A 27,180-nucleotide genomic window follows, 5' to 3' on the forward strand; every position below is an offset into this window, starting at 1 on the left:
ACATTTAATCTTTCCTTTTCTGTCCAATTTCATACCCGTACGTCAGATGGATAATGCTGTTGAAAAGTCATCAAAGTGTGTTACAGACAACTGGAATCAACAAATTAAGGTATAAGTTAACATTTTTAATGTTTCTCTTAGACTGTCGGCACAATTTAAAATTTTTTAAAGTCATTTTAATGTTTTAAGCATATTGTGTAGAAGCACAAAACTAATTCTATTGAACGTGCTTTGCTTACAAACCAATAGCATAATTTTAAATATAACTTGTGCTGAATATCTACCTAGATTTGTTTTTGGGTTTGCAGGCATTGAAAAATATATTTAAAATGGGATTTCCTTGCTTTATCAAATAAGAATAACTTACTTGATACACAATAATTCAGATTCTAATTTATTGCAATGCTTTTGGATTACAGATGAAAAAGAAGTTAATGAGATCTACCAAGCACCATGAATCTGTCTCTGATTTGGTGGAAAACAACAAACAAATAGTAACTGAAAAAGAGAAAAAAAAGGTTGTGCATATTGTACTATTTAAAATGGCGAACTTTTGCAGCACACTGCTGTCTGACGTTAAGTAAACTGGGATGAAAGTGTGATTTTGTTTTGAATTTGTTATCTGGTTATAGCTGGCATTATAGTCACCTCTTTTATCATTGAGCAGCTATAATACTTCCTCAGTCCTGTCATTAAGGAACTTAGGTTGTTTATCTCTCAGCTGATTTCTATTTTTCAATTGTTTGGTGAATCATATCAAAATGATATTGGCAGTTTGTGTCACCATGGAAGTTACAGGCTGGGTCCTATTGGAATGGATAAATAATTCATCAGTGATAGTTGATTTTGTAACACCATTATAATGTAAGAAAACAATTATTCAAGGTACTGTTGTAGCCATGACAATAATGTAGTTTACTACAGAGTTATGTACAGAAATTTCAAACATGTAGAAATAGCATATGCCCAATGTCCCCTTCATCTATTTAACCTATCCAATATACTTCTGATCCAATGGATCATAATGTGGCCATTTCCACCAACTTAAATCCTTTCTTGTAATTTCTTGACGTATGTGCAACTAGTTCAGATCGTACAGAAGCAAAACAAAGAGTGCTGGAAATATTTAACAGGTTTGGCAGCATTTGAGGGGAGAGAGAAACAGTTAACGTTTTGTATGGAAGATGATTCTTCTTTCAGATCCCACAGACCCTGGTTTATGTTATTGTAGGTTACAGTCATCAGTAGCAATCTGCCTCAAATTTGATCACCAATCATTATGATGGCTTCTGTGAAGGCCTCTTCTATTGGTTCCCAGCTCTATTTCCAAACCATAATGTTGGACATTTAGAATATAGCCTTTTTACATCACTTGTCACTTCGTACATATTCTCTAAATTTTCTGTGTGAGATCAAAACAAGTAAACAGTACCTATATATCTCCCCTCACACATGGTATAGCCTGAAAATCATTTAATTATACAGTTTATGAACACAAACGTGTAACATTGTTTTTACCTTTATTATTCAGTTCAGTTTTCTTCTGTATTACCAGCACATATGAATTAATACAAATATAATAAATATAGGGACTGTGCTTGTAATAAACTTGGACAGTTATCACTGGGAATATCAACTGGCAAGGTAGTATTCCTTGTGCACTATTGCTACTGATCAGTCCAAAGTCTACTGCCCATCCCTAATTAGCCTGGAGAAAATGGTGGTGAGCTGCCGCCTTGAACTGCTGCATTCCTTAGGTATGTGGACACCCATAGCGCTTTAGGAATGAAGTTTCAGGTTTCTGACCCAGTATTTTGAAGAAACAGCAATATAGTGCCAAGTCAGTGTTGCTTGAAGTGGAACTTGCAACAGGTGGGGTTCCCATGTAGCTGCTGCCCTTGTCCTTCTGGGTGATAGAGGTCACAGGTTAGGAAGGTGCTTGATGATTTGTTGCAGTGCATCATTTTGATGGTACACACTGCATGAGATGCCAATCAAGTGAGATGTTTTGGCCTGAATGGTATTAGCTTCTTAAATGTTATTGAAGTTGCACTCATCCAGGCAATTGGCGACGACTCCATCACACTCCTGATATGATGGTGTAGATGACAAACAGGCTTCTGGGAGACAGAAGTTGACTTACTTCCTGGCCGTTCACCTACTGTTGCAGCCACTGTATTTATATGGCTAGTCCAGACCACTTTCTGGTCAATAGCAACCCTTAGGACGTTGATATTGGGAGATTCTGTGATGGTAATCCCATTTAATTTCAAAAGGTAATGATTATATGCTGTATAGTTGTAGATGGTCATTGCTTGGCATTTGAGCATTGATCCCAATTTCTAGGACTCTTTGGTCAACAAGGCTGTGTTTGCTGATGTAGTTTCCTGCCCCAGGGTTGATGCTGGGTGGTTCATTCAGTTTAGTTCATTTGTTTAGACCTTGTAGCAGTTTTAATACAACTGAGCGACTTGCTAATGACTTTGAGCAGTTTAAAGTCTATAAGACAATATGAAATGGGAACAGGAAAAGGCCATTTGGTGCATCCAGCCTGCTCTATCATTCAATAGGAGCATGGCTGATCCAACACTCCTTATGTTCGCTTTCCTGTCGTTTCCCCATAACAGTTGATTCCCCTACCGATTGAGAATCTATCTATCTCTGCCATGAAGATACACAAGGGTTCTGTCCCCACATTTCTCTTAGCAAGTAGTTTCAAAGACATTTAATCTCTGAGAGAAGAAGTACTGCCTCATCTCAATTTTAAATTGGTACCCTTTAATTCTGAGACTGTGCTGTCTGGTCCTAGATTCATTCGTGAGGGGAAACATTCTCTCAGCATGGACCTTGTCAAGCTCCTTAAGAATCCTATACATGTCAATGAGATCACCTCTCAATCTTCTGAATTCCAATGAGTACTTGGGGCTTTTTTTTCCCCCAGGAGCATTGGAGGCTGAGGGGTGACCTTATAGGAGTTTATAAAATCATGAGCAGCATGGATAGGGTGAACAGCCAAGGTCTTTTTCCCAGGGTAGGGGAGTGGTGCTAGAGGGTGTAGATTTAAGGTGAGAGGGGAAAGATTTAAAAGGGACCTGAAAGGTATCTTTTTCACACAGAGGGTGATGTGTGTATGGAACAAGCTGCCAGAGGTGGTGGTGGAGGGTAGTACAATTACAACATTTAAAAAGCATCCAGATGGGCACATGAATAGGAGGGGTTTAGAGGGATATGGCCCAAATGCTGGCAAATGGGACTGGATCAGTTTAGGGTTTCTGGTCAGGATGGATGAGTTGGGGCAAAGGGTCTGTTTCTGTGCTGTACAATTCTATGATGCTGAATAGAGGCCCAAACTGCTTATACCTTTGCTCATAGACAAGCCGTCCTCACTGGGGATCATTCCTAGTGAACCTTCTCTGAACTGCTTCTAATGAAATAATATATTTTCTTAAAGGGACCACAGTTGTTCACAGTACACCAGATGTCTCACCACCACCTTGTACAGTAGTAGAAAGATGTGTCTACTGTTATCTTCAACCCCTTGAAATAAAGGCCTGCACTCCATTAGCCTTCCTGATTACCTGCTGCACCTGTGTGCTAGCTTTCTGTGTTTTGTGCACAAAATCAACCACATTGCTGTGGGCCTGGAGTCACATACAGGCTGGACCAGGCAAGGACGTCTGATTTTCTTTCCTAAAGGTCAATATTGAACCATATGCATTTTTGCATTCAAACAGTAGTTATATAGTAGCCATTCCAGACTTTAAAAAAAAAATTAAATTTCACCATGGTGGGATTTGAACCCATGTCCCCAGAACATTAGCCATGGACTCTGTATTACTAGTCCAGTGACATTACCACTGTGCCCCTGCATCCTTATGAATCACCTGGCATATACATGTATTGGTTCTGCGTAGCTATTCAACACATTTATTTTAAAGTAGTTTAACACATGCATAAAGGTAGTGCACATACGTTTATGCTTATGGGTACTTTAAACATTTGTATGTGAAGTATGTGAAGTTGGATTGTTAAGAGCCGCCTGTCACCGGACACACAAACTGTGTAGTTTAATTATCCTGTAACACTGATCTCAAGTGAACAAGGTCATCTTTCCTCATTTTTACTCTTAATCATCCTATTAAGGTTAGGAACTCACTATAGGGAATCAATTCCATAGTACACAATCCTACAGGCATGTATTTAATGTGTGAGTCCTCTTTATTTTGTTCAAAAGTACAATGTTGCAGGTACTGGAAACTTGAAATAAAAACACAAATTACTACAAATACTGGGCATGTCTGGCAGCATGTGTGAAGAGAGGAATAGAGTTAACATTCTAGATCTATGGCATTTGAAGAGAACTGATTTATTTTACATATGTTTTGAATTATAATCAATAACCTAACTTACAAATGTTATACTGCGAAGTTTTAATATTCATTACTGCACAAGTTTTAATACATTATGCTATTAGAACTAATTTTTTTTCTAAACTAAATGTTTGTTGTTATTGGTTTGATCCTATAGCAGCTGAAAAAACTGAAAAAATCATCAGGGATGCTGACAAAAATTGATCAGCAGTACTATGAACTAAACAGGGCTGGCGAGGATGTCAGACTCAAGTGGGAGTCTACATTTGAACAGTCTTATCAGGCAAGTTAAAGGTATTTATAAATAAAGGACTATTTTAGAGGATTATATGATTTCTATGGAGTATTTTTAGGAAATCAAATAAAACCTGCTTCAGTTAATTCATCGAAATCAAGAATTAATGAGAATTATGGCTCAGCTATTTATTACTATATAATTTCCCATCACTAGGGAAAAACTACTTTTAAATAATATAGATGAACTAGTAGTACAAATTGAGATTAAAAAGGTATGATCTAGTAGACATTACAACACATGGCTGCTGGATGACCTAGATTGTGCAACGTTTAGGAAGCTAGGAAAGAGTGGAGGAGTGGCTATGTGAATTAAAGATGATATTGGCACAACAGAGAGTGATGATCTAAATTCAGAAAACTGATACAGAAGAAGTCTGTGTTGGGATTAGGAATGACAAAGACACGAGTCAGTTGTGGGAGTTTTGTACAGGCTCCCAAATAGTAACCACATGGTAGGATAGAGTATTAAGGAAGTAAAACTGGGAGCTTGTCAAAAGGGTAGAAGCAATTCTTTGGACATTTTTACCTTCATATAGACTGGAAAAATTAGATGGGGGAAAAAAATAATTTCTTGGAAAAATTCATTGAATGTTTTCTAGACAATTTCTTAAGCCAGTGTGTTATGGCCCTAATAGAGAGCAAGCCATGCTGGACCTGTTTTTGACCAATGCAATAGGATTAGTTAATGACCGCATAGTGAAAGCACCTCTGGGTTTGAGTGACTATGATTGTAATTGAATTTTACATACTGTTTAAGGAAATGAGGTGTGGGTCAAAGACTACTTTTATGAATTTACACACTAGCATCATGAGGGCATGAAAGTAGAACTGGTGAAAGTGAACTAGCAATTTCAATTAAGGATACATTAATAGAGATCAGTGGCAAACATTAAAGGGGATATTCTAGAAAATGCAGAATAAGTACATTTGGAAAAAGAGGTTCTAAAGGGCAGCCTTGCCATCCACAGTTAATTTTTTAAAAAATCCAATGTAGTATCAAACTCAAAGAAATGATAAACAATTCTGAAAAAGTAGATGGCACATCAAATGATTGGACAGAATTTAAAAAAAGCAAAGAATTACTAAAAGATTAATAAGGAGGGAAAAGTCAGAGTATGAGAGAAAGTTAGCCAAAAATATAAAAACAAGTAAGTTTTTTTTTCAGCTATTTCAAAAAGAAAAGAGTTAGCAAAGTAAGTATTGGTCCTAGAGAATATGAGTCTGGTGGTGAGGTGGTTGGCTCGCTGAGCTGGTTTGTTGTTCCGCAGATGTTTCATTACCCTGCTGGGTAACATCTTCAGTGCGGCCTCCGATGAAGTGCTGTTGTATTTTCCCGCCTATTATTTAAACTCTGGTGTCCGTTGAGGTGGATTACCTCACTTCCAGTTTTCCTTCGCAATAGAGTATATACGGGGTCTAGCTCTATGGGTTTATTGATGGCTTTCTTAGTGGAGAACCAGGTTTTTAATCAAGGAAATTAATCACAAGGGTAGATGAACATCAACTGACAACAAAAAAGACATGACCAATACTCACTCGTCTCCATCCACATGGATAAAGAAAACCACCAATTCGATTGGGGCAACATCAGGATCCTGGGACAGGCAAAGCAGAGACAAGCGCAGGAATTCCACTAAGAAAGCCATCAATAAACACATAGAGCTAGACCCCATAAACACTCTATGGTGAAGGAAAACTGGAAGTGAGGTAATCCAGCTCAACAGACGCCTGAGTTTAAATAACAGGCGGGAAAACACAACAGTGCTTCATCGGAGGCTGCACTGATGAGGTTACCCAGCAGGGTAATGAAACGTCTGCGAAACAACGAACCAGTTCAGCGAGCCAACAACCACAACATCCACAACCCTAGCTACAAATCTTAATGAGTCTGGTGAATTAACAGTGGTGGATGGCGGATGAATTGAACAGCTATTTTGCCTTGGTTTCCACTACAGAAAACACAAATAGCATCCTGAAAATAGCAGTAAATCAGGAACTGAAATAGAGTAAGGAACTCAAGAAAATCACATTTACCATGGAAGTAGTGCTGAGTAAGTTTTTGGAACTGCAATTTGGCAGGTCCCTAGGTCCTGATGAATTTCATTCTTAGGTCTTAAAAGAATTAGCCAGTAAATAGTTGATGCTTTGGTTTAAATTGTACAAAATTAATTAGATACAGGAAAGGTTCATTTTACATTGGAAAATAACTAATGTGACTCCTTTGTTCAAATAGGAAAGGAGGCAGAAAGCAGTTAACTACAGGCTAATTAGCTTAACATGACTCCTGAATTTAAAAACCAGGTGGGAAAACACACCGGCACTTCATTGGAGGCTGCACTGATGATGTTACCCAGCAGTGTAACGAAATGTCTGCGGAACAACAAACCAGCTCGGCGAGTCAACCAATCTCAATAGCTTAACATTTGTCATAGGGAAAATGTTAGAAGCTATTATTAAAAATATTATAACAGGGCACTTGGATAAGTTCAAAGTAATCGGGCAGAGCTCACATGGTTTTGTCAAAAGGAAATCACGTTTAACTAATTTGTTCGAGTTCTTTGAAGAAGTAACTTGGGCTGTAAATAAAAGGGAACCAGCTGATGCATTGTATTTGCATATCCAAAAGGCATTTCATAAGGCACCACATCAAAGATTATTGTGCAAAATAAAAGCTGCTGGTGTAGGGGGATAATGTTAGCGTAGTTCAAAGATAATAGAAAGCAAAGAGTAGGAACAAGGAAGGTCTTTATCAGGTTGGCAGAATGTCACTAATGGTGTGCCACAAGTGTCAGTACTGCGGCCTCAAGTCTTCTCGATTTATATAAGTTATTTGGATGAAGATAGCTAAATTTGCTGATAATCAATGATAACTGGGAAAGTGAGTTGTGAAGAAAACATAAGCTTACAAAGGGATATTGATAGGTTAAGTGAGTGAGCAAAGATCTTGCAAATGGATTATGAAGTGGGAAAGTGTGAAATTGTCCATTTTGGCAGGAGGAATAAACAAAAGCATGTTATCTAAATGGTGAGAGGTTGCAGAGATCTGAGATGCAGAAAGATCTGGGTGTCCAGTGCATGAATCACAAAAAGTTAGTATGCAGGTACAGCAAGTAATCAGGAAGGCTAACAGAATGTCATGGTTTACAATGAGGAGAATTTGATGCAGCAGTAGGGAGGTTATGGGTCAGTTGTGTCTGGAGTACTGTGTACAGTACTGGCCACCAAACATATGGAAAGACGTTGATGTGTTGGAAGCAGTTCAGAGAAGGTTTACTAGACAAAGACCTGGAGTGAGTTGAAGGGTAGACAGGCTAGGACTGTATCCACTGGGGTGACTTAATTGAAACATGCAAGATCCTAAGGGGACTTGACTGGATAGATGTTGAAAGGTGGAGTATGAAGTATTAGATGCAGTGCAAATAAATAGAGAAATGGAAATTTTTTTAAAAATCCATTTTGGGGAGATAGACATCGCTGGCAATCATTGCCTGTCATTAGGCTCTTTGAGGAGGTAGTAGCAAGCTTGCCTTTCTAACCACAACAATGCTGCAGTGAAGGCATTTCTACAATGCTTTGAGGAGCTCCACAATTTTTAACCAGTTACTGTGATGTGAAATGACAAATCTCATAATGTTAATCACAGGTGGATTTCTTTTATTTTTTTCATTCATTGATTCTGAGAAATAAGTGCAGCTCACTGGAGGGTGAAATTATCCTATTTGTGTCAGTTAACCTTTGATGTTCTTATGTATCTCATAGATGCTGATAGAAAGGTATTAATAGAAAGCTGTAATCGTGTCACCTGCAAGCCTTCTAAGTATCTTTCATTTATGGTAGCAGTAAAATAAGAAACAAATATGAATACCTAAGTCCGATATCCCCATGTATTCTAAGCCAGGGTGGTATTTGGATGACCTAAACTGGTAGAGACATTTTTTTTTTCCCCTAAATGTTGTGTTAAAGTAGAGGATTTATTTCTTCAAAATGAAACTACTTTGACAGGTGTGGGAACCAAGAAAGGATAGTGAAAGACAACACCAGGGTTTGTAAAATACTTAGGGATACAGCCGGCAATAATATAGAGAATAGTAAGTTAGTAGGTGAAGTTGTAGGGGTTTAAAAAAAGAAAGTCCAAAACCGAGATTGTGGGGTACAAGTAAATGAGATTTGGCAATTGCAGGCACAGATTACAATTTGCAATTATAATGTTTTGGTGATGACAGACACCTAGCCTGAGGAAGAGCGAGAGTGGGTGTTAAAGATTCCTGGGTAGAAGTTGTTCAGCAAAGATAGAAAAGGAAAGAAAGGAGGAGGGGTTGCAGAATGGCTAAGGAGGGTATTGCAGTGCTGGAGAAGGAAGATGTTTCAAAGGATTGAAGGACATAGACAATTTGGCCAGAGCAATGAAATAATAAGTATTTAATTATATTGCTTGGTGTAGTCATTGACCACCAACTTGTGGAAAGGATGTAGAGGAACAAATCTGGGGAGAGTTTACAGAGAAATGCCAACATAGAGTAAATTTCAATTATGCTAATATAGATTGAAATACTGGTAGTGTAAGGAGCAATGAAGGAAGTGTTCCTAGATTGTAATAAAGAGAGTTTCCAACAGCAGTATGTGTCCAGTTCAACAAGGAAGAATGTATTGTTTCTCTTGGTCCTTGGACATGATGTGGGCCAAGTGGATCAAGTCACAGTGGGGGAACATTTAGGACTCAGTGATCATTGTATAAGTTGGCAGATGACGTCGAAGAATGAGATGCAACAATCCAGAGTAAGAAAATTTAATTGGCGGAGAGCTGACTTTAATGGGACGAAAACACAGCTGAGCAGAATTGATTGGATTAAGGGGTTGGTGGGAAAGGCAGTAACCGAATAATGGGCCACCTTCAAAGAGCAGGTGGTTCAGGTACATTAGAGTTATATTCCCTCTAATGGTAAAGGTAGCACACAGAAATCCAGAGTTTCCTGGGAAAAAAAGGAGATAGAATTTAAAATTAGAAAGAAAAAAATGTGCCTAAGATGATGTAAGGCAGAAATGCAATTTAGGCGTCTAAACTTTAAAACAATGGTCGAAGGAGGAGTAGGGCTGATCAGAGACCAAAAGGGGTTTTATACATGGTGGCAGGGCCAGAGCTGAGGTGTTAAATGATTATTTTGCATTCGTCTTTATAAAAGAAGAGGTCGTTTTCCAGGCCATTGTGACAGAGAAGGAAACTGTCTCTAGAAGGATTCAGAATTAATAAGGAAGCACACTTGCATAGACTGTTGGTATTTAAAGTTGAGAAGAACGCAGAACTGGGAGAGATGCATCCAAGAATTTTGAAGGAAGCAAGGGTAGAAATTGTAGGCGCACTGGGCATAATCTTTCAGTCTCTCCTGAACATAGAGTAGGAGCCAGAAGATTGGGAATGGCTAACATTATGGCTTTTTCCAAGAGAGATTGTGAGGAAATTTCCAGCATTCACAAACCTGTCAGTTTAACTTTGGTGATGGGAAACTTCTAGAAACAGTAATTCGATTTAGAATTAGTAATCACTTGAAAAACTTTGAGATGCATTGAGGGAGGCAAGGGAACAAATTGCTGGAGTATTGACAGACACCGTTGTATCCTCTTTGGCCACAGGTGAGGTCCCAGAGGGCTGGAGAATAGCCAATGTTGTTCCATTGTTTAAGAAGAGTAGCAGGGATAATCCTGGAAATTACCGACCTGTGGGCCTCATGTTGTTAGTAGGGAAATTATTGGAAAAGATTCTCAGGGACAAGATGTATAAGCATTTATAAGCAAATGGACTTATTAGCAATAGACAGCATGGTTTTGTGCAGGGGAGGACATGCCTCACTAACTTGATCGAGTTTTTTGAGGAGGTGACGAAGATGATTGATGAGGGAAAAGCCGTTGATATTGTATACATGGACCTCAGTAAAGCCTCTGACGAAGTCCCTCCTGGCAGATTCGTACAAAGGGTGAAGTCACATGGTATCAGAAGCGAGCTGGCAAGGTGGATACAGAATTGGCTTAGTCATAGGAGACAGAAGATAGCAGTGGAAGGATGCTTTTTGGAATGAAGAGTTGTGACACAGGGATCAGTGTTGGGATCTCCGCTGCCCATGGTCTACACAAATGGTTTGGAAGAAAACGTGGTTGGTCTAATTAGTACGTTTGTGGACGATACAAAGATTGGTGGAGTTACGGATAGTGAAGAGGGTTGTCAGAGGGTACAGCAGGATATAGATCAGTTGGAGTCATGGGCAGAAATATGGCAGACAGAGTTTAATCTGGACAAATGTGAGCTGATGCATTTTGGAAGGTCAAGTACAGGTGGAAATTATACAGTGAATGGCAGAACCCTTAGGAGTATTGATATGTAGAGGGATCTGGGTGTACAGGTCCACAGATCACTGAAGGTGGCAGTGCAGGTAGATAAGGTAGTAAAAAAGGTCTTTGGCATGCTCGCCTTCATTGGAAGGGGCACTGATTATAAGGATAAACAAGTTATGCTGCACCTTTCTAAAACTTTAGTTAGGCCACACTTGGAAATTACATACAGTTCTGGTCACCACACTACCAGAACGATGTGGATGCTTTGGAGAGGGTACAGAAAAGGTTTACCAGGATGTTGCCTGGTATGGGGGATTTTAGTTATGAAGAAAGGGTGGTTTGTTTTCACTGGAACACAGGAGTTGAGGGGCGACCTGAGAAGTTTAGAAGATTGTGAATGGCAATGGATAGAGTGGAAAGTATGAAGCTTTTTCCAGGGTGGAGGGGTCAATTACTAGGGGACACAGGTTCAAGGTGCGAGGGGGTGAAATTTAAAAGAGACAGTGAGGCAAGCTTTCACACAAAGGGTAGTGAGGGCCTGGAATACGCTATCAGAGGAGGTGGTGGAAGCAGACACAATAGCAGCTTTCAAGAAGCACCTGGACGAACACATGAATAGGAATGGAATAGAGGGCTACTGATCCTGTAAGTAAAGACAGTTTTGGTATGGAAGGGCAAAATGTGGTGGTGCAGGCTTGGAAGGCTGAATGGCCTGTTCCTGTGCTACATTGTTCTCTGTTGTTCTTATTGGTCATAGAATAAAAGGGACAGTAGCAAGGTGGATATAAAATTTGTCAATGGATATGTTTCAAGCTGAAAAAGAAGCTTTGTAGTGGAGATCCCTATCATGCTGGTGTTGTGACCTTTGCTTTTCCTGATAATATATTAATGCTCTGGATCTTACTGCGCAGGGGAAAATTTCAAAGTTTGCAGATGACACTAAACCTGGAAGAGTTATAAGTGGTAGAGAGGACAGTGTGGAACTCCAAAAGGACATTGATAAATTTGGTGGAGTGGGTGGACAAGTCATAGATCAAATTCAGTAGAAGTTTCATAATGCTGTGAAGTGACAGGTGATGCAGTTTTGTCAGAAGAATATTGGAAGATAGTATGAAATAGGGTTTACAATTAAAAAGGTAATGCAAGAGCCAAGGGACTTGCATGTATATGTGCTCAGATCATTCAAGGTGGCACGGCAGGTGGAGAGAGTAGCTAATAAAACATTAGTATAGCTTTAACAAGAGCAGGGAGGTGATATTGAATTTGCACAAGACACTTCTTAGAGCTCAGCTGGAGTTTTGTGTTCAGTTATGGACATTGCATTATAGGAAAGATGTGAATGCATTGGAGAGAGGACAGAGCAATTTACAAGAATGATTCCAGGATTGAGAAACTTCAGTTATGAGGGTAGATTGAAGAGTTTAGGACTGTTTTCCTTGAAGAGGAGGCTGAGTGAAGACTTATAAGATTTCAAAGTCATGAGAGGGCTCGACAGAGTAGACAAGGAAAAGCTATTCCCACTCATGAAAGAGAAAAGGTCAAGGGGGCATAAAGTGATGTGCAAATGAACCAAAGATGTTGTGAGGGGAAAAAAAAAAATTCACGTAGCAAGTAGTCAGGGTATGGAATGCACTGACTGGAAATGTCAACTAAGTCGGTACAGTTGAAGCATTCAAGAGGGCATTGGATGTTTATTTGTATAGAAATGGTGTGCCTCAAAAAGGGGAACAGGGAGGAGATTAAAATGAGGTAGTAGAACTAGCACATGCATGATGAGCCAAATGGCTTCCTTCTGAGCCATAATCATAAGACCATAAGATACAGGAGCAGAATTAGGCATTCGGCCCATGGAGTCTGCTCCACACACACACAACAACAACAACAACAGCAACAATAACAACAACAAAAACAAAGTTGGTGGAAAAGCTCAGCAGGTCTGGCAGCATCTATGGAGGAGAAAACAGAGTTAACGTTTCGGGTCCGGTGACCCTTCTTCAGTCTGCTCCGCCATTCGATCATGGCTGATATGTTTCTCAATCCCATTCTCCTGCCTTCTCCCATAGCCCTTGATCCCTTATTAATCAAGAACAATCTACTTCTGTCTTCAATATTCTCGATGAATTGGCCTCCATTGCCTTCTGTGGCAATAAGTTCCACATTTTCACCAACTTCTGGCTGAAGAAATCCCTCCTCTTCTTAGTTGTCCCTTCACTCTGAGGGTGTGCCGTCAGGTCCTAGTCTCTTCTACTCGTGGAAACATGTTTTCCACATCCACTCTATTCGGGCCTGTCAGTATTGTGTAACTTTCAATGAGATCACTGGATCACTGCTGCCCACGCCACTGCTAAAAGACTCTGACGATGTTATTTTATATTACCCTCATTACTCATCCCAACCCCCCTCCCCCCCCCCATTGCTTTTATAGTTATCCTCTGCTAGTTTTAAAGGCTTCCCAATCCTCTGGCTTCCCATTAACCTTTACCACATGGTTTACTTTTTCTTCTGCTTTTATGCTGTCCCTGACTTTCCTTGTCAGCAACGTTGCCTTGTCCTCTCCCTAGTATGTTTCTTCTTTCTTGGGATGAATTTCTGCTGTGCCTCGAAATTACTCCCCAGAAACTCCTGCCATTGCTACTCCACCATTTTCTCAGGTAGGCTCCCCTTCCAATCAACTTTGGCCAGCTACTTCCATCATGTCTTTGTAGTTACTGTTACTCAATTGTTATATCATTACATCTGATTCAAGCTTCCCCCTCTCAGACTATTATGGGCACTGCCCATTAGGGGTTCCTTTGCCTTAAGCTCCCTAATCAAGTCTGCTTCATTACATATCATCAAATCCAGAATTCTTAAGTAGGCTCTACCACAGGCTGCTCCAAAAAAAATCTTGTAACAAACCTGTGATCATGGGGATGAATAAGAAAAGATATACTGAGCTTTGATTAAACCTCACTATAGCTGGAAACTTTTTGTATAGACTTGTTGTTATATTACAGTTTCCTTGCTTCTCAATTTAAAGCTATATTTCCTTCCAATATTGCATTGGATAAACTCTATGTCTATCTGATGGATTTACATTTAAAGCGTCTCAGAACATTTGTTATTTTCTTCTTTCCAATAGGTAATATATGATTTGGAAAAAGAAAAGATAAGGCTGCTATGTGACATTTTAAATAAATACAGTGAACATGTCACTTGTTTTGGAAGAACACTCATAGAAGTAAGAGCTGTACCATCAGTATACTTCCATTCTTATATTTATATAAATAATATTAAGTAACATGCATATGGATTTGTAAATTTTGTGTTTATGTAATGGAATAAAATATCTTTATGTTTAGCGTCAAAGTCAAATTCATGAAGCTGTACAAAATGTTAATGTTGAGGAAGATATTCAGATATTGTTGGACCACACATCCATTTTATCAGATGAAAACAAAACAGAATTTCTGCTTACAGATTATTATGTAAGTATATATTTAAATTTAACGTTAATAAATACTGCACTGAATTACCAAACTTTCGGAGGGAGAATCTAGTCAAGTTAGTCTAACTTCCGTCATTGGGAAAATGCTAGCGTCCATTATTAAGGAAGAAATACCAGGCCATTTGGAAATACAATATCACAATCAAACATTGTCAACGTGGTTTTGTGACAGGAAAATTATGTTTGACAGATTTGCTAGAGTTCTTTGAGGATATAAGGAGTAGAGTTATTAAGGGAAACTGGTAGATGTAATGTATTTGTATTTTCAGTAGGCATTCGATTTAAAAAGGTTTTTGTACAAGCTAGGAGCTGACTGTGATGTGTTTAATATATTAGCATGGATTGAGAAAATTCTGGATTCTTTACAAGTAGGAAAGACATAGTTAGTGAAGTGTCACAAGGACTAGTCTTAGGGCCTCAATTTACTATTTATGTTAATGACTTGGAGGAGAGGGCAGATTGTAGAACTATCCATATCCTCTGATAATAAAAATATAATGGAGGGCACATTGTGATGAAGAATGGAGGAATCTGCAACACAATAAAGATAAGTTGAGTGAATGGTCAAAAGCTTGGCAGACGGTATCTACTAGCAAAGTACAAGATCACACACTTTTGCAGGAATATTCAAACAGCAGACTATTACTGAAATGGAGAGTGGCTTCAAAACAGTGTAGCGCAGAGGAATCTGAGTCTTCCAGTGCATGAAGCATAAAAAGTTAGCATGTAGAGGCAGCAAGTTGTTAAGTTTTGGCCTTTATTGCTAAGGGCTGGAGTTTTAAAAATAGGGATGTCACATTACAACTGTATACGATGTTGTTGAAGCCAACCCCTGAAGTATTATGTAGCTTTGTTCTCTGGATTTAAGAAAGGATGTACAGGCATTAGAGACAGTTCATCAGAGATTCACGAGGCTGATTCCTGGATTGAGGGGGTTGTCTTAATAGGCCTTTATTCATTAGTGTTTAGAAGAATGAGGCGTTATATTATTAAAACATACAAGATTCTGAGAGGGCTTGACTGGGTCGACGTAGAGATATTCCCACTAATGGGAACTAGAGTAAAGAATAAAGGACACAATTTAAAACTGTGATGCAAAGGAATCTCTTCTACCAGAGGGTAGTGAATGGTATGGAATTCTCTACTGCAGAAAGTTATGGAGGCTAAATCAATGAAAGTAATTTGAAGAGAATGTAGACAGATTTTTGAACTGTTGGAGAGTTGGGGGCTGTGAAGAGCTGGCATGAAAGAGAAGTTGATGCTGAGGGAGATCGGTCATGATCTTGTTATGCTAGGGAGACTTGAGAGGCCTAAAGGCCTCCTTCTATGTTCTTATATACTTCTGTATCTTATGTCCTTACATAAAAGTAAAAAGTATGCAAGCAAATGTTTAAAATAATGTTGACAAGGGTCAGAATATAATAGATAACAGAAGTGTTGGAAAACATTCAACATGCCAATTAGCAGTAGAAAGATATTTAAATTGGAAGCCTTTGTCCATATTTTTACTGCACACTTGATTTCAAAATCTGCAATCAGAATTTAAGGCTGAACATAAACCAGAGATTTGAAGGGACATTTGAAACAAAAACACAACCAAGTGCAGTCTGTTGTGCTTCTGATAAGAGTAGTGACTGTACATCTTCTGCTGTTAGCTTCCTTTGGATTGTCCTGAGCTAGTAAGATGTGAGTATATCTTTCTCCTTATAACAGGAAGAAGATGGTAGGAACACAATGGATAAGGAAAGAAGGAAGACTGCACTAGCACAGAAACTACAAAGACTCCAAGATGCTATAAACAAAGTAAATAAGGACAAAGAAGGTTGGATTCCACTTTAAGTTTTCTCTAACGAGACAGAACCTGGCTTAACATGAATAATTGAGCTATAAAACTCTAGTAACAATAAATATTCTGATTGCTTTCTCAGGATTAGAGAAGATGATCAGTACAAGTTACAAAAGTCCATCATTTTCAGATCCACAGACTGAAGAAAAAACTGTATCAATGCGAGATGAGGTATAACTCCCTATCATGTCAATGTTTAGATTAAGTTAGACTAAAGAACTGTGAGACTTAAGAGTGAATAACAACATTGGAAAATCTGCCTGTATGTAAATGAATCAGATGTAGGCTGCCTTGTAATTACAAGAAAAATTCTCTTTTGAACAAATAAGCCCAAAATGTCCAGTTATGGATCAGATTTAATGTTGGATCCTGTTTCACTTGTTTCTCATGACATTACTCCCTTAAAACCTAATCATTCTAACTAACTCTGCAGTGAAACAGAGTCGTAGCACCTCTTTCAGGAAGACTTAGCCACTTCACTTCTGTGAGCCCTATAACATACCACCAGGAGGCCATTTGTCCAACAGGGTCTGCATCAGCTCTTTTGAAGAGCTACCCAGTTAGTTCCATTTCCCAACTTTTTTCTCACTCAATATTTAATTTTCCCTTTATATATTTATTACAAAACTTATAATCAGCAGCCAATCTGGCATTGTACTCCAAATCCTAACCATTCATGTAACCATTTTTTTCTCATGTTTGTTTCTTTTACCAATTATCATGTATATAATTTTAAATATAAGGCATCTTTTTATTCAGCTGTAGGAAACTTTTATTTTCCTTTTTATTTTCTCTATCAAGATATTGCTAGATTTCAAAATGTCTATCAAAACTCCCCTTCACCTTCTCTGCTGTAAGAACACCAACTTTTCCAATCTATGTAACTGTAATCTTTCGCCCTGGAACCGTTCTCGTAAATCTCTTCTGGCTGTACCTCCTTCATACAATGTGGTGTTCGGGATCAGACACCTTTCTCAACCTGCAGCCGAAGTAGTATTTTTTGTATTGTTTTTAGCAGAACTTCTTGTCCTTTGCATGAATACCTCCATTAACAAAGTCCAGGATCCCATAAACTTTATTATTTAATTTGTCAGACTTGATCTGCCACTTTCAAAGATATGTATCCAAACATCTCCAGGTTTTTGCTTTACATCAAAATGTGCCAGTTTCTATTGTCTCTCCTCATTCTGCTTATCAAAGTGTATTATTGCATACTTTTCTATGTTGAATTTCATGTTATGTCTGCCAGTTCCACCAACCTAACTACATTCTCCTGAAAATTGTGCCAAAGTCCAGATCATCAATGTATATAGAAAGAACAATAATTCAAACTGAGTCCAGGGGAGTGGCATTATATATCTCCCTTCAGTTCAAAAAACCTACCCTACACTGCAATTGTATATTGACAAGTGATATTGGGAATGTATGCTGAATTTAGAAAGTAGCATTGTCACATAAATTTAGAGATCAGAAAATGAGAAAATGTCGAGCTATCATTGTATATCTTTTTCTCCCATTTTAAGAATTGTAATATAATTTCTGTTCCTAGGCATCTCTAAAACTAATTCTCTTGGAATTAAATTACTACAAACTCTCATCAACTATGGCAGAACTGGAAGGAAATCCCAAACCTTCTCATCCACTAAGTGAAAACATCATTAAATGGAAAGATAAGGTGCATCCAAAGTTTATGTTAACAGCACTGTACTTGGAAATTCAGAGTATTTGTGTTCTACTTTCTCTATTTATCAAGGTTATACTGTTACATCATTCTGTTAGTTTTTATCTTTGTATTAGTTCTTTTGACAAATGGATTGAAAAAAGTGAATCTTAGATTCATATAATTTGTAAAATAATTGGTTATTCAGTACAATTTACTAAGCTACAAATACATTTTAGTTTGATGGAATAGTCAAAGTTGTTAAATCAGAGTGTGATTATTTGAATTTTCTTCTGGCATTAAATTTCTATTTCGCTCATACATTTTTAAGCACAAGAAATGAGTTAATTATCAGGAATAATCTGTAAAACACTATAAATGTATAATTAAAGAATGCTAGGACTCGTGCCATTTACAACATATACAAATCAGTTGGAGCCTGGGATGGAAACCAGCCTAAGCTTGAAGATGCCATTCATTTGGGAATGAGGGTTTCAAACAATGGGAAAGAGGCAAAGTAGAAACAAAAGAATTGCTTTAGTTTTGTGTCTTAGAAGATTGCATTGCTTGGGGGTACAAATAGGTGGTGGAGGGCAGTGGGAAGATTTCATCCATGAGAATCTGGCATCATGGTGTAAATTGAGTTTGATGGACTAGCTGACCTTTTCCTGTATGTCAGTTCAGGGGCTGAATTTTGTAGTATCCCAACCAGCTGTGTTTGTAGCAAGGGATAGTTGGTGGGGTGGGGGGGTCAAGCCTACCCCAGCCGGCTTCCTTGATATGGAGGGGCAGTAGTGCTAAGGCACCCACGAACCAACCTTAGGCCGTTGAGTACTTTATGTGGCCATTTACTATCTTCTTAATGACCATATCTCTTCAAGTTATATTGACACTCTAATAGTGAGAAGAACACAACTGGATGGTAACACCAGAATCCTATCAATACAAAGTGATCACATTTCTGGAGACAGTTACTTTCATGCAGTTATTGTTCCTAGCACCTGATATTGGTATCCAAGATATGTTGGGAAGTTGCAAAGATTCTTTCTGGTTGTTTAGGGACCATAATCATCACATAACCCAGTACTTACTGAGTAGAGAACTTTACTCCTCATACATACTTTGATTTCATAAAGATATTGTGAGAACAGTGCATTTAAACCTAAAGTAATCCTACTGAATACAGTTGGGTTGCATAATAATCATCAAAATGTGACATTTCACACAGTTCTTCAGTTGATATAATAACTTTTAATTTGGCAGGAACATCATCACAGTTTGGTGCAGGTATTGCGTCCTATGAAGATGAAAAATGTGCAGTGTCACAGAACTTTAAACTCTGTATCATCAGATAGCTGGAGAAAGCACCACAAACACAGCCCTCAGCAGACATCTGAAGTCATATACATCAATCATACAATTCATTCAAATCATTCAGAGTCAGGAATGGAACGATCAGAGGTGGATGCAAACTCAGCTGACAATGGTAATTTAAGTGAACAAAATAATTTTAGTCTAAAAATGAGCTTTTTTATGTGTTGTGCAAACTGTTGGGAATATTACTGATTATACATATTGCCAAAACTTCTGCCCTTGCACTCAACTGGGCAAAAACAAGAATGCCAGAAAGCAAACAATGACAATAATTTATATTACAAGGAGAAGAGTGCTGTCATTGACAGTTGGTTCTGATCAGCTACCCAAACAGAGAATGACATCTAACAGTAAACAACAGATACTGAATAATCCTGAGTATATTCATGCCCCACTAACAAACAATTCAAGATCGCCAGTTAAACTTGTAATTGCGGTTTCTACAAGTGATAGTCATTCCTAATGAGAGACCTGTTTTTCTGCATACACAAGAATATGTTCACACCTTTGTCTTTTTGAATTAATTAGGAACAGGGGGAGTGTGTATTTTCCCATTGCTTTCTCCATGGTGTTAGGTGATGAGCTAAACAAATAAAATAATTCTTTCACTCCATTATAAGTTCAGAAAGGGGGATGTTTGCCAATGATTGCACAAAGTTTAGCACCATTCATGACTCCTCAACCACTGAAACAGTTCATGTTCAAATGCAACAAGATCTGGACAATATCCAGGCTTGGGGTGACAAGTGCCAAGTAACATTCGCACCACATGTATACTAGGCAATGACCATCTCTTATAAGAGACAATATAATTAACCACTCCTTGATATTCAGTAGCATTACCATCTCTGAATCCCCCACTATCAATATCCTGGGGGTTGCCATTGACCAGAAACTCGGTTGGACTCGCTCGTAAACACAGTGGCTATAAGACCTGGTCAGAAGTAAGGAGTATTGTGGGGAATAACTCACCTGACTCTCCAAAGTCTATCTTCCATCTACAAGACACAGTCAGGAATGATGGAATACTCCCCCACTTGTCTGGATGGGTGCAGTTCCAACTACACTCAAAAAAGCTTGACACAATCCAGGACAATGCAGCCTGTTTGATTGGCACCACATTCACAAGCATCCCTCTCCTGCCAATGCTCAGTAGCAGCCGTGTGTACTATCTGCAAGATACACTGCAGGAATTCATCAAAGATCCTTAGATAGTGCCTTCCAAACCCATGACCACTTCCATCTAGAAGAACAAGGGGAACAAATACATGTGAACACTATCACCTGCAAATTCCCCTCCAAGCCACTCACCATCCTGAATTGGAAATATATCACTGTTTCTTCACGGTTGCTGGGTCAAAACCCTGGAATTCCTTCCCTAAGGGATTATGGGTCTACCTAATGAATGTGGACAGTAGCTCACCACCACCTTCTCAAGGGCAACTAGGTACAGGCAATAAATGTTCGCCAGCCAGCAATACTCATGTCCCATGAGTGAATAAAAAAAGAGTTGCCATGTACACAGTGACCACAGCTAATTATATGGTTTCACTTATTGAACCATCCTCACTTTAGAACACATTTATTCAATATGGTAGCAAATGACAGTCCTCTGTATAGGTCTGTAAAATATCACCTTCATAGCTCTTACGAACATATCCAGTTAAAAGATCCTACCTGACTGTGTTCAGTGTTTAAAAGAAAGCATTAAAATACCATTAGATATTTGCACAAGATACAGAATCAGAAACTCTCAACTGTTCCATGGGAGTTGCGTGTTCAGTATATCATCACAACCTTTGCACTTACCTGTTAATTGTCAGCCTTACTTGTAGAGGTGAAGGGGCAGTCAATGAGAAACAAATGGAAACAGTTGCAAACATGCCTCCCATTCAGTCAGTGTCACAAAAGTGTTCATAAAATACAATTTGGGGCTATTGTGGCACAGTGGCAGTGTCTCTATCTCTGGGCCAGTAGGTCCAAGTTCAACTTGCCTCTGCTACAGAGCTAAGTCATAACATGTCAAATTAAAAATACTTGTGGTGAGAGTTTAATTCTCAACATTTATACTGGGTGGAATTTTCTGAGATTCAACACCAGGAGGACCTCAAATAAGAGGTGCACTGCTGTGATTTTCTGTAAGTTGCATGCTACCTTTGAGACCCTTTGTTATTAAAATTATGAAACTTCCTTTATATTCAGAGATGCCTGGTCAAGGCACAACCAACTTTAAACTAATTGTTTTGATTTTTTAAAAAAAAAGTTACATCACTGGATGTGGCTATGTCTAGCTAGGCCAGCATTTGTTACCTACCTCTAATTGTAATCAAGAAGTTGGTGATAAGGCTCAATTGTGAACTACTCCAATTCATGTGGTGTAAGTACACTCACAGTGCTACTAGGGAGTTCCATAATTTTGACCTACTGACATTAAGGGGATGTTTAAGATGATGGTTGGTTGGCCCTTCAAATGGCCTTTGACACGCATCATGTTGAGCTTCTTGAGTGTTGGGGAGCTACACCTATCTTGGCAAGTGGAGAATATTATATCACATTTCATACTTGTGCCTTACAGATTGTAGACAGGCTTTGGGGAGTCGGGGCGAGTTAGTCTCCACAAGATTTCCAGCCTCTGACTTGTTGTTGCAGTCATAGTAGAAGCTGCTCCTGTTTAGTTTCTGGTCAGTGGGAGTAGATTCATTCTCTTGTTGAAAATGGTCCATTTGTCTGTGCAACTGCTACTTGCCACTAATCAGCCTAAGCCTGCAATGTTGTTCCAAGACTTGCTGAATATGAACATGCACTGTATCAGTATCTGATGACTGCACATTCATTTAGTATTTGTTCATAGATTATCTTATAAATTGATTTCATAACATTTAAAAGATTCTTATTTAATTCTGCAGTAACCAGTCCTATTGAGGAGATTGGAACATGTAAAGCTCTATATGATTATCACGCTGCCAGAGATGATGAACTTAACATGAAACAGGGTAAGGACTTGCATCAGTAGTATTTTGCTAAGATGAGCAAGTTTCTACAATTTTTCGGGATGATTGCACCACCTCTCAATTAGACTGAGAAAAGCCACAGCAGCTTTTGGAAAAAAAAAAGTCATTCAAGGGATATGGATGTTGCAGGTTAGACCAACATTTATTGCCCATTCCTAATTACCATCAAAGATTGTGGTGAGCTGCATTCTTGAACCACTGCAGTTCATGTGGAATAGGTACTAGTATACGGTCATAGTGCTATTAGGGAGCGAAGTCCAGGATTTTGACGTAGTGAAGGAGTGGTGCTCCCATCTATCTGTTGCCTTGTGTTTCTGAGGGTACGGGTTGAGGGTTTAGAAGGTGCTGTCAGTGCAGCCTTGACAAATTTTTAGAGTGCATCTTGTGGATGAAATACACTGTTGCTAGTATGAGTCAGTGATGGAGTGAGTGAATAGTGAACTCTTTGGATATGATGCAGATTATTCATAATTTATCATACCTAATTTAGCTAGTTGATCACAATTAATGCAATAATTGAAGTGAGACTGCTCGACAACAACTGTTACTTTCAGAAATCAGTAACCAGAAAATGTCATACTCTTGGACACATTTTGACTTTCCATTTCTTTTCCCACTGTAGGTGATATACTTACTATTCACAAAAAGGATGCAACTGGATGGTGGTTTGGCAGTTTGCAAGGAACAAAGGGCATTTTCCCAGCTACATATGTAGAGGAATTACCCCAAATAGGAAAAGTCAAATCAACAGAAGCATAAACTAGTTCAGACTGTACATGTCACTGATTTTTGGATGAAAATAGGGTGATTTGGAAAACTTCTGACAAGAGTTGTAGTGTTTTAATACAATCCTGCAAACTTGAATTCATTTTGATTATAAAATCTAATACAAGTTTTGGACAAGAACTTGTTTTATGTTAACTGTGCTAATGTAATTTCTGCTTGTGAACTGAAAAGCAAACACTTTAATAGCCACAATTTACTGCAGCCAGCAAATAGATTTACTTTCTCAAAACTCTTTTGTAGGGTTGCTATGTGTGCGCGAGAGAACAGTGCCTTCTACAGGCTTTCTGGGGCCTGTAATGAGGGCACACAACTATCTCTTTCATCAAATTGAAGGATAGAATACTGCAGTCTGGACTAGAAGAAATTACGTTAGAATAACGCAATAAATTTTTTAAAAAGGTACTAAAAGTGAAAGAAACGGTTTAAAAAGTTTGGCTTGAGAGAATCAAGTCAAAGAAAAAATCTGATCTAAAGGAATTAGACAACTGTAAAATAGTGTCAGTAATTAAGACTGATCGTGCCATTAAAAACGAAACATAGTCTGAAACTTTGTGGCAAGGTTAATTTGTATTTGCCATGTGAGTGTAGGAAAGTCATACCATTTGATGCACTTGAATGGGGGAGCAGACAACAAGATGTTATTTTGAGCAGCACGCTGAGGACAGCACATCTTCAATTTTCATGTTTTAACTGTTTCTATGCTTAGTTAAAGTTGCTGTTCAAATCATGCATAAATGCTAGCTTCAGTTACTTTTATAGAAAATAATGACCCATTAGTGTTTATACACTGTATTCACAAACCCATGCTTTTTGAGACAAATCACCAATAGGCAAAGTACACCTTTGATCGTTCAGAACATGTAAACATTACGGCTCAGAAGGAGGCACATTGTGCCTGCACGAATTCTATTACCTAATTACAATCTCCTGCCTATCCCTCATATTGCTGGACACCATTTCTATCCAAATAACCATGCCTTCATCACATTGCAAGCAACGCTTACCATATCCTGACTACTTGCTGTGCGAGAGTTTTTGTTCCCCTGGATGACCCTTACTTCATTTGTACCTCACTAAATCTATTTCCCTCTCCATTCCTTTCTCTTTTACAAAGGGGAACAACAACTTATTTACTCTATCCAACCTGCTTTTGATTTTGTAAACTCTATCAAATCTCCTCTTAGTCTTCTTCTCTCCAAAGAGAACAGCTCTAAACCTATTTATTGGAACTACTCCTGTGCGTCACTTCTGCACTCTCTCCAATGCATTCACATCACTTCCTGTTCTTTATTCTATGCACCTGTTAATAAAGCCAAGTACACTGTATGCCTTATTAACTGCTTTCTCTCCCCCGACCTGCCACCTTGAATGATCTGAACACATATACGGCCAGGACCCCCTATTACTGCACTCATTTTATGTTATCTTTCAATGTTCTTCTGACCAAAGTGCATCACCTCACACTTCTCTGCATTGCATCTCATCTGCCACCTATCTGCTCATTCCACTTACCTGTCAATGTCATTTTGGAGTTCCACACTGTCCTCACCATTTATATGTCTTCCAAGTTTAGTATCATCGAAAAATTTGCACACCAAGATCCACAGCACTAATATATATTAGGAAAAGCAAGGTTTCAATACCTACCCTTGGAGAAATCCACAAATCTTCTGGCCTAAAATATAACTATTGACTATTACTGTTCCTGATCACTTAACACACGCAATTACTGTTGTCCCTTTTATTTTCCTTACAGTGCCACATAACAAACTTGTATCAAACTTCTTCTGGAAATCCATGTATACCACCAACAGCGTTACCCGCATCAATCCTATTATCTCTTCAAAAAAAAAACCCAGAAAGTTATCATGGTTTTACTTTTAGAAATCTGTGTTGACTCTTCCTCATCAACTAACCTTTTTTCCATGTGCTCACTAATTCTATCCCAAATAACTTTCTAGAAGTTTCCTACAACTGAAATTAAAGTAACTGGTTTGTAATTGCTATGATTAACCTTACAATCTTTCTTGAACAAGGCTGTAATGTTTGCAATTCTTCAGTCTTCTTGATCGGGAAGACTGAAACACTATGTCCTGCAGTTTCTACCCTCATTTCCTTCTAAATCTGTGGATGCATCTCATCTGGTCCCAGTATCTTTGGGACTTAAAGTTGACAATGAGACAGAATGTAAAGTATTCATTTAATATTTCAGCCATGCCCCTTGCATCAGCTCTACTCCGTTAGCCATTCCTTTATTGTTTTATAGAAGACTTTAGGATTTTCGTTTGTTAACTGCTAATCTTTTCTTATAGTTTCTCTTTGCTTCTCTTGTTTGATTTTTCACCTCCTCCTGAGACCTTTGGTATTCCTGTTGATTCTACATTGCATTTTCTGTCCTACACTGGTCAAAGGAACACATTTTTCTAATGTTAATTTCTGCCTGTTTTATCATCCAGGGAATCCTGGATTTCTTTGTCCTATCTTTACCATTAGAAGGAATATACCTTGACTGTACCGGAATCATTTACACTTTGAAGGTGGTCCATTGTTCAGTTACTGTTTTCTCTTCTTATTCCAATCAATTCTGCTCAGCTCTGTTTTTGCCCCATTAAGTTAGCTCTCCACCAATTATATTTTCTTGCTCTGGATTGTTGCATGTCATTCTCCAACACCATCCTGAAACTTAGAATGATCACCATCTCCTAAATGTTCCCCAATGATACTTGATTTGGCTCATCTCATTTCCAAGGACCAGGTGTAACAATATATTCTTCGTTGTTGGACCGGATACATACTGCTGTAGGAAACTCTCCTGAATACTTGTGCCTCACTGCCCCTTCAATTACCCAAATATAGACTGGGATACTGGTAATGTAAGTCCCCCATTAAAAGTATCTCTATAATGTTGGCAATTCTCAGTAATTTCCCTGTAGATATGTTCCTTTACATACTTTCCACTTGTTGATAGTCTATAGAGCACATCAAGCAATATTTTAATTGTACCTTTATTTTGTAGCTCTGGCAAAACTAACTCTGTGCTTGAACCTCTCTGAGACATCTTCCTTCTTCAGCACTGCAACTCCTCCTCCTTTCCCTCCCTTTTTATCTTTACAGAAGAACTCATACCCAGGATTATTTAATACCAGTTTTGCCCTTCCTTGACCCAGGCCTTCATCATCACTAAAATATGATAATTCCACATTGCAGTCTGTATTTCTAACTCCCCACCCTAATTTACTATACTCCATGCATTTATATACATGCACGCAAACTGTTTTGGACTTTTTCTTTCTCCTTCCTCTGACTTCACCTATTAACTTATTATTCTCTAGGCTATTGCCAGCTGTATACCTAAATATTTCGCAAGCCCTGGTATTCTCTTCTCTCCCTGATCCCTGCCAAGTTAGCCTTCCCAATGGCACTAGCAAAACACCCACATGGAACTCAGTACCAGGTACAACCCATCTGGCCCCAGAGCCAGTCCCAGTGTATCAGGAATGTTAACCCCTCCCTCCTATACCATCTTTCCAGCCAAGCATTCATCTGCGTTATTCTCCTATTTCTGTACTCACTTGCATGCGTGGCGCTGGAGATTACAACTTTGTGATCTTGCTTGCTAACTTTCTATTTAGCTCTCTAAATTCTGATTGCAGGACCACATCCACCTTCCTAGTTAAGTCATTAAAAAGTCATTGATTGTATATAGCTGTTGAAATGCTTAAAAAATATATCAGGTCTATTCTTGATAAGTATTTTATTCAAGTCTGAATTATATTAAGAAAAATATACTTCATTTATACTGTTTACTTGGAAGTGTTTCTTTTCTGCTAAGATACACCATTGTAATCAACTCAGAGGCAATTCAAGCACCATCCAATAATCCCACATTTGCAATAAAGTGTAAATAATCTGCATAAGTGTCTGTGGATGATTCACTTTCAGAAAACATTGATTGTCGAAACAGGATAATGGAGAGTGACAAAGTTAATAATAATTGAAAAGGCTCAGAATTACCAGCACCACTA

The 27,180-nt window shown here is 38.5% G+C and overlaps 1 protein-coding gene across 2 annotated transcripts in view; it reads left to right on the forward strand.

Annotated features, from left to right (window-relative positions):
• Positions 1-27,069, forward strand: part of nostrin (nitric oxide synthase trafficking) — a 55,574-nt gene extending 28,505 nt beyond the window's left edge. For both annotated transcript variants that reach the window (XM_020526295.2, XM_048598803.1), the window contains exons 7-17: positions 47-109; positions 420-518; positions 4,528-4,653; positions 14,113-14,211; positions 14,333-14,458; positions 16,192-16,300; positions 16,407-16,495; positions 17,874-17,999; positions 19,248-19,470; positions 22,265-22,351; positions 22,992-27,069. In XM_020526295.2, the coding sequence (XP_020381884.1) occupies positions 47-109; positions 420-518; positions 4,528-4,653; positions 14,113-14,211; positions 14,333-14,458; positions 16,192-16,300; positions 16,407-16,495; positions 17,874-17,999; positions 19,248-19,470; positions 22,265-22,351; positions 22,992-23,128 (1,284 nt within the window). In that variant the 3' untranslated portion in view covers positions 23,129-27,069. The remainder of the gene's footprint in view (positions 1-46; positions 110-419; positions 519-4,527; positions 4,654-14,112; positions 14,212-14,332; positions 14,459-16,191; positions 16,301-16,406; positions 16,496-17,873; positions 18,000-19,247; positions 19,471-22,264; positions 22,352-22,991) is intronic.
• The last annotated feature ends 111 nt before the right edge of the window (positions 27,070-27,180 follow it).

The sequence above is a fragment of the Rhincodon typus genome, chromosome 7, assembly GCF_021869965.1.
Source record: "Rhincodon typus isolate 14 chromosome 7, sRhiTyp1.1, whole genome shotgun sequence".
In the NCBI taxonomy this organism is placed as follows: domain Eukaryota; kingdom Metazoa; phylum Chordata; class Chondrichthyes; order Orectolobiformes; family Rhincodontidae; genus Rhincodon; species Rhincodon typus.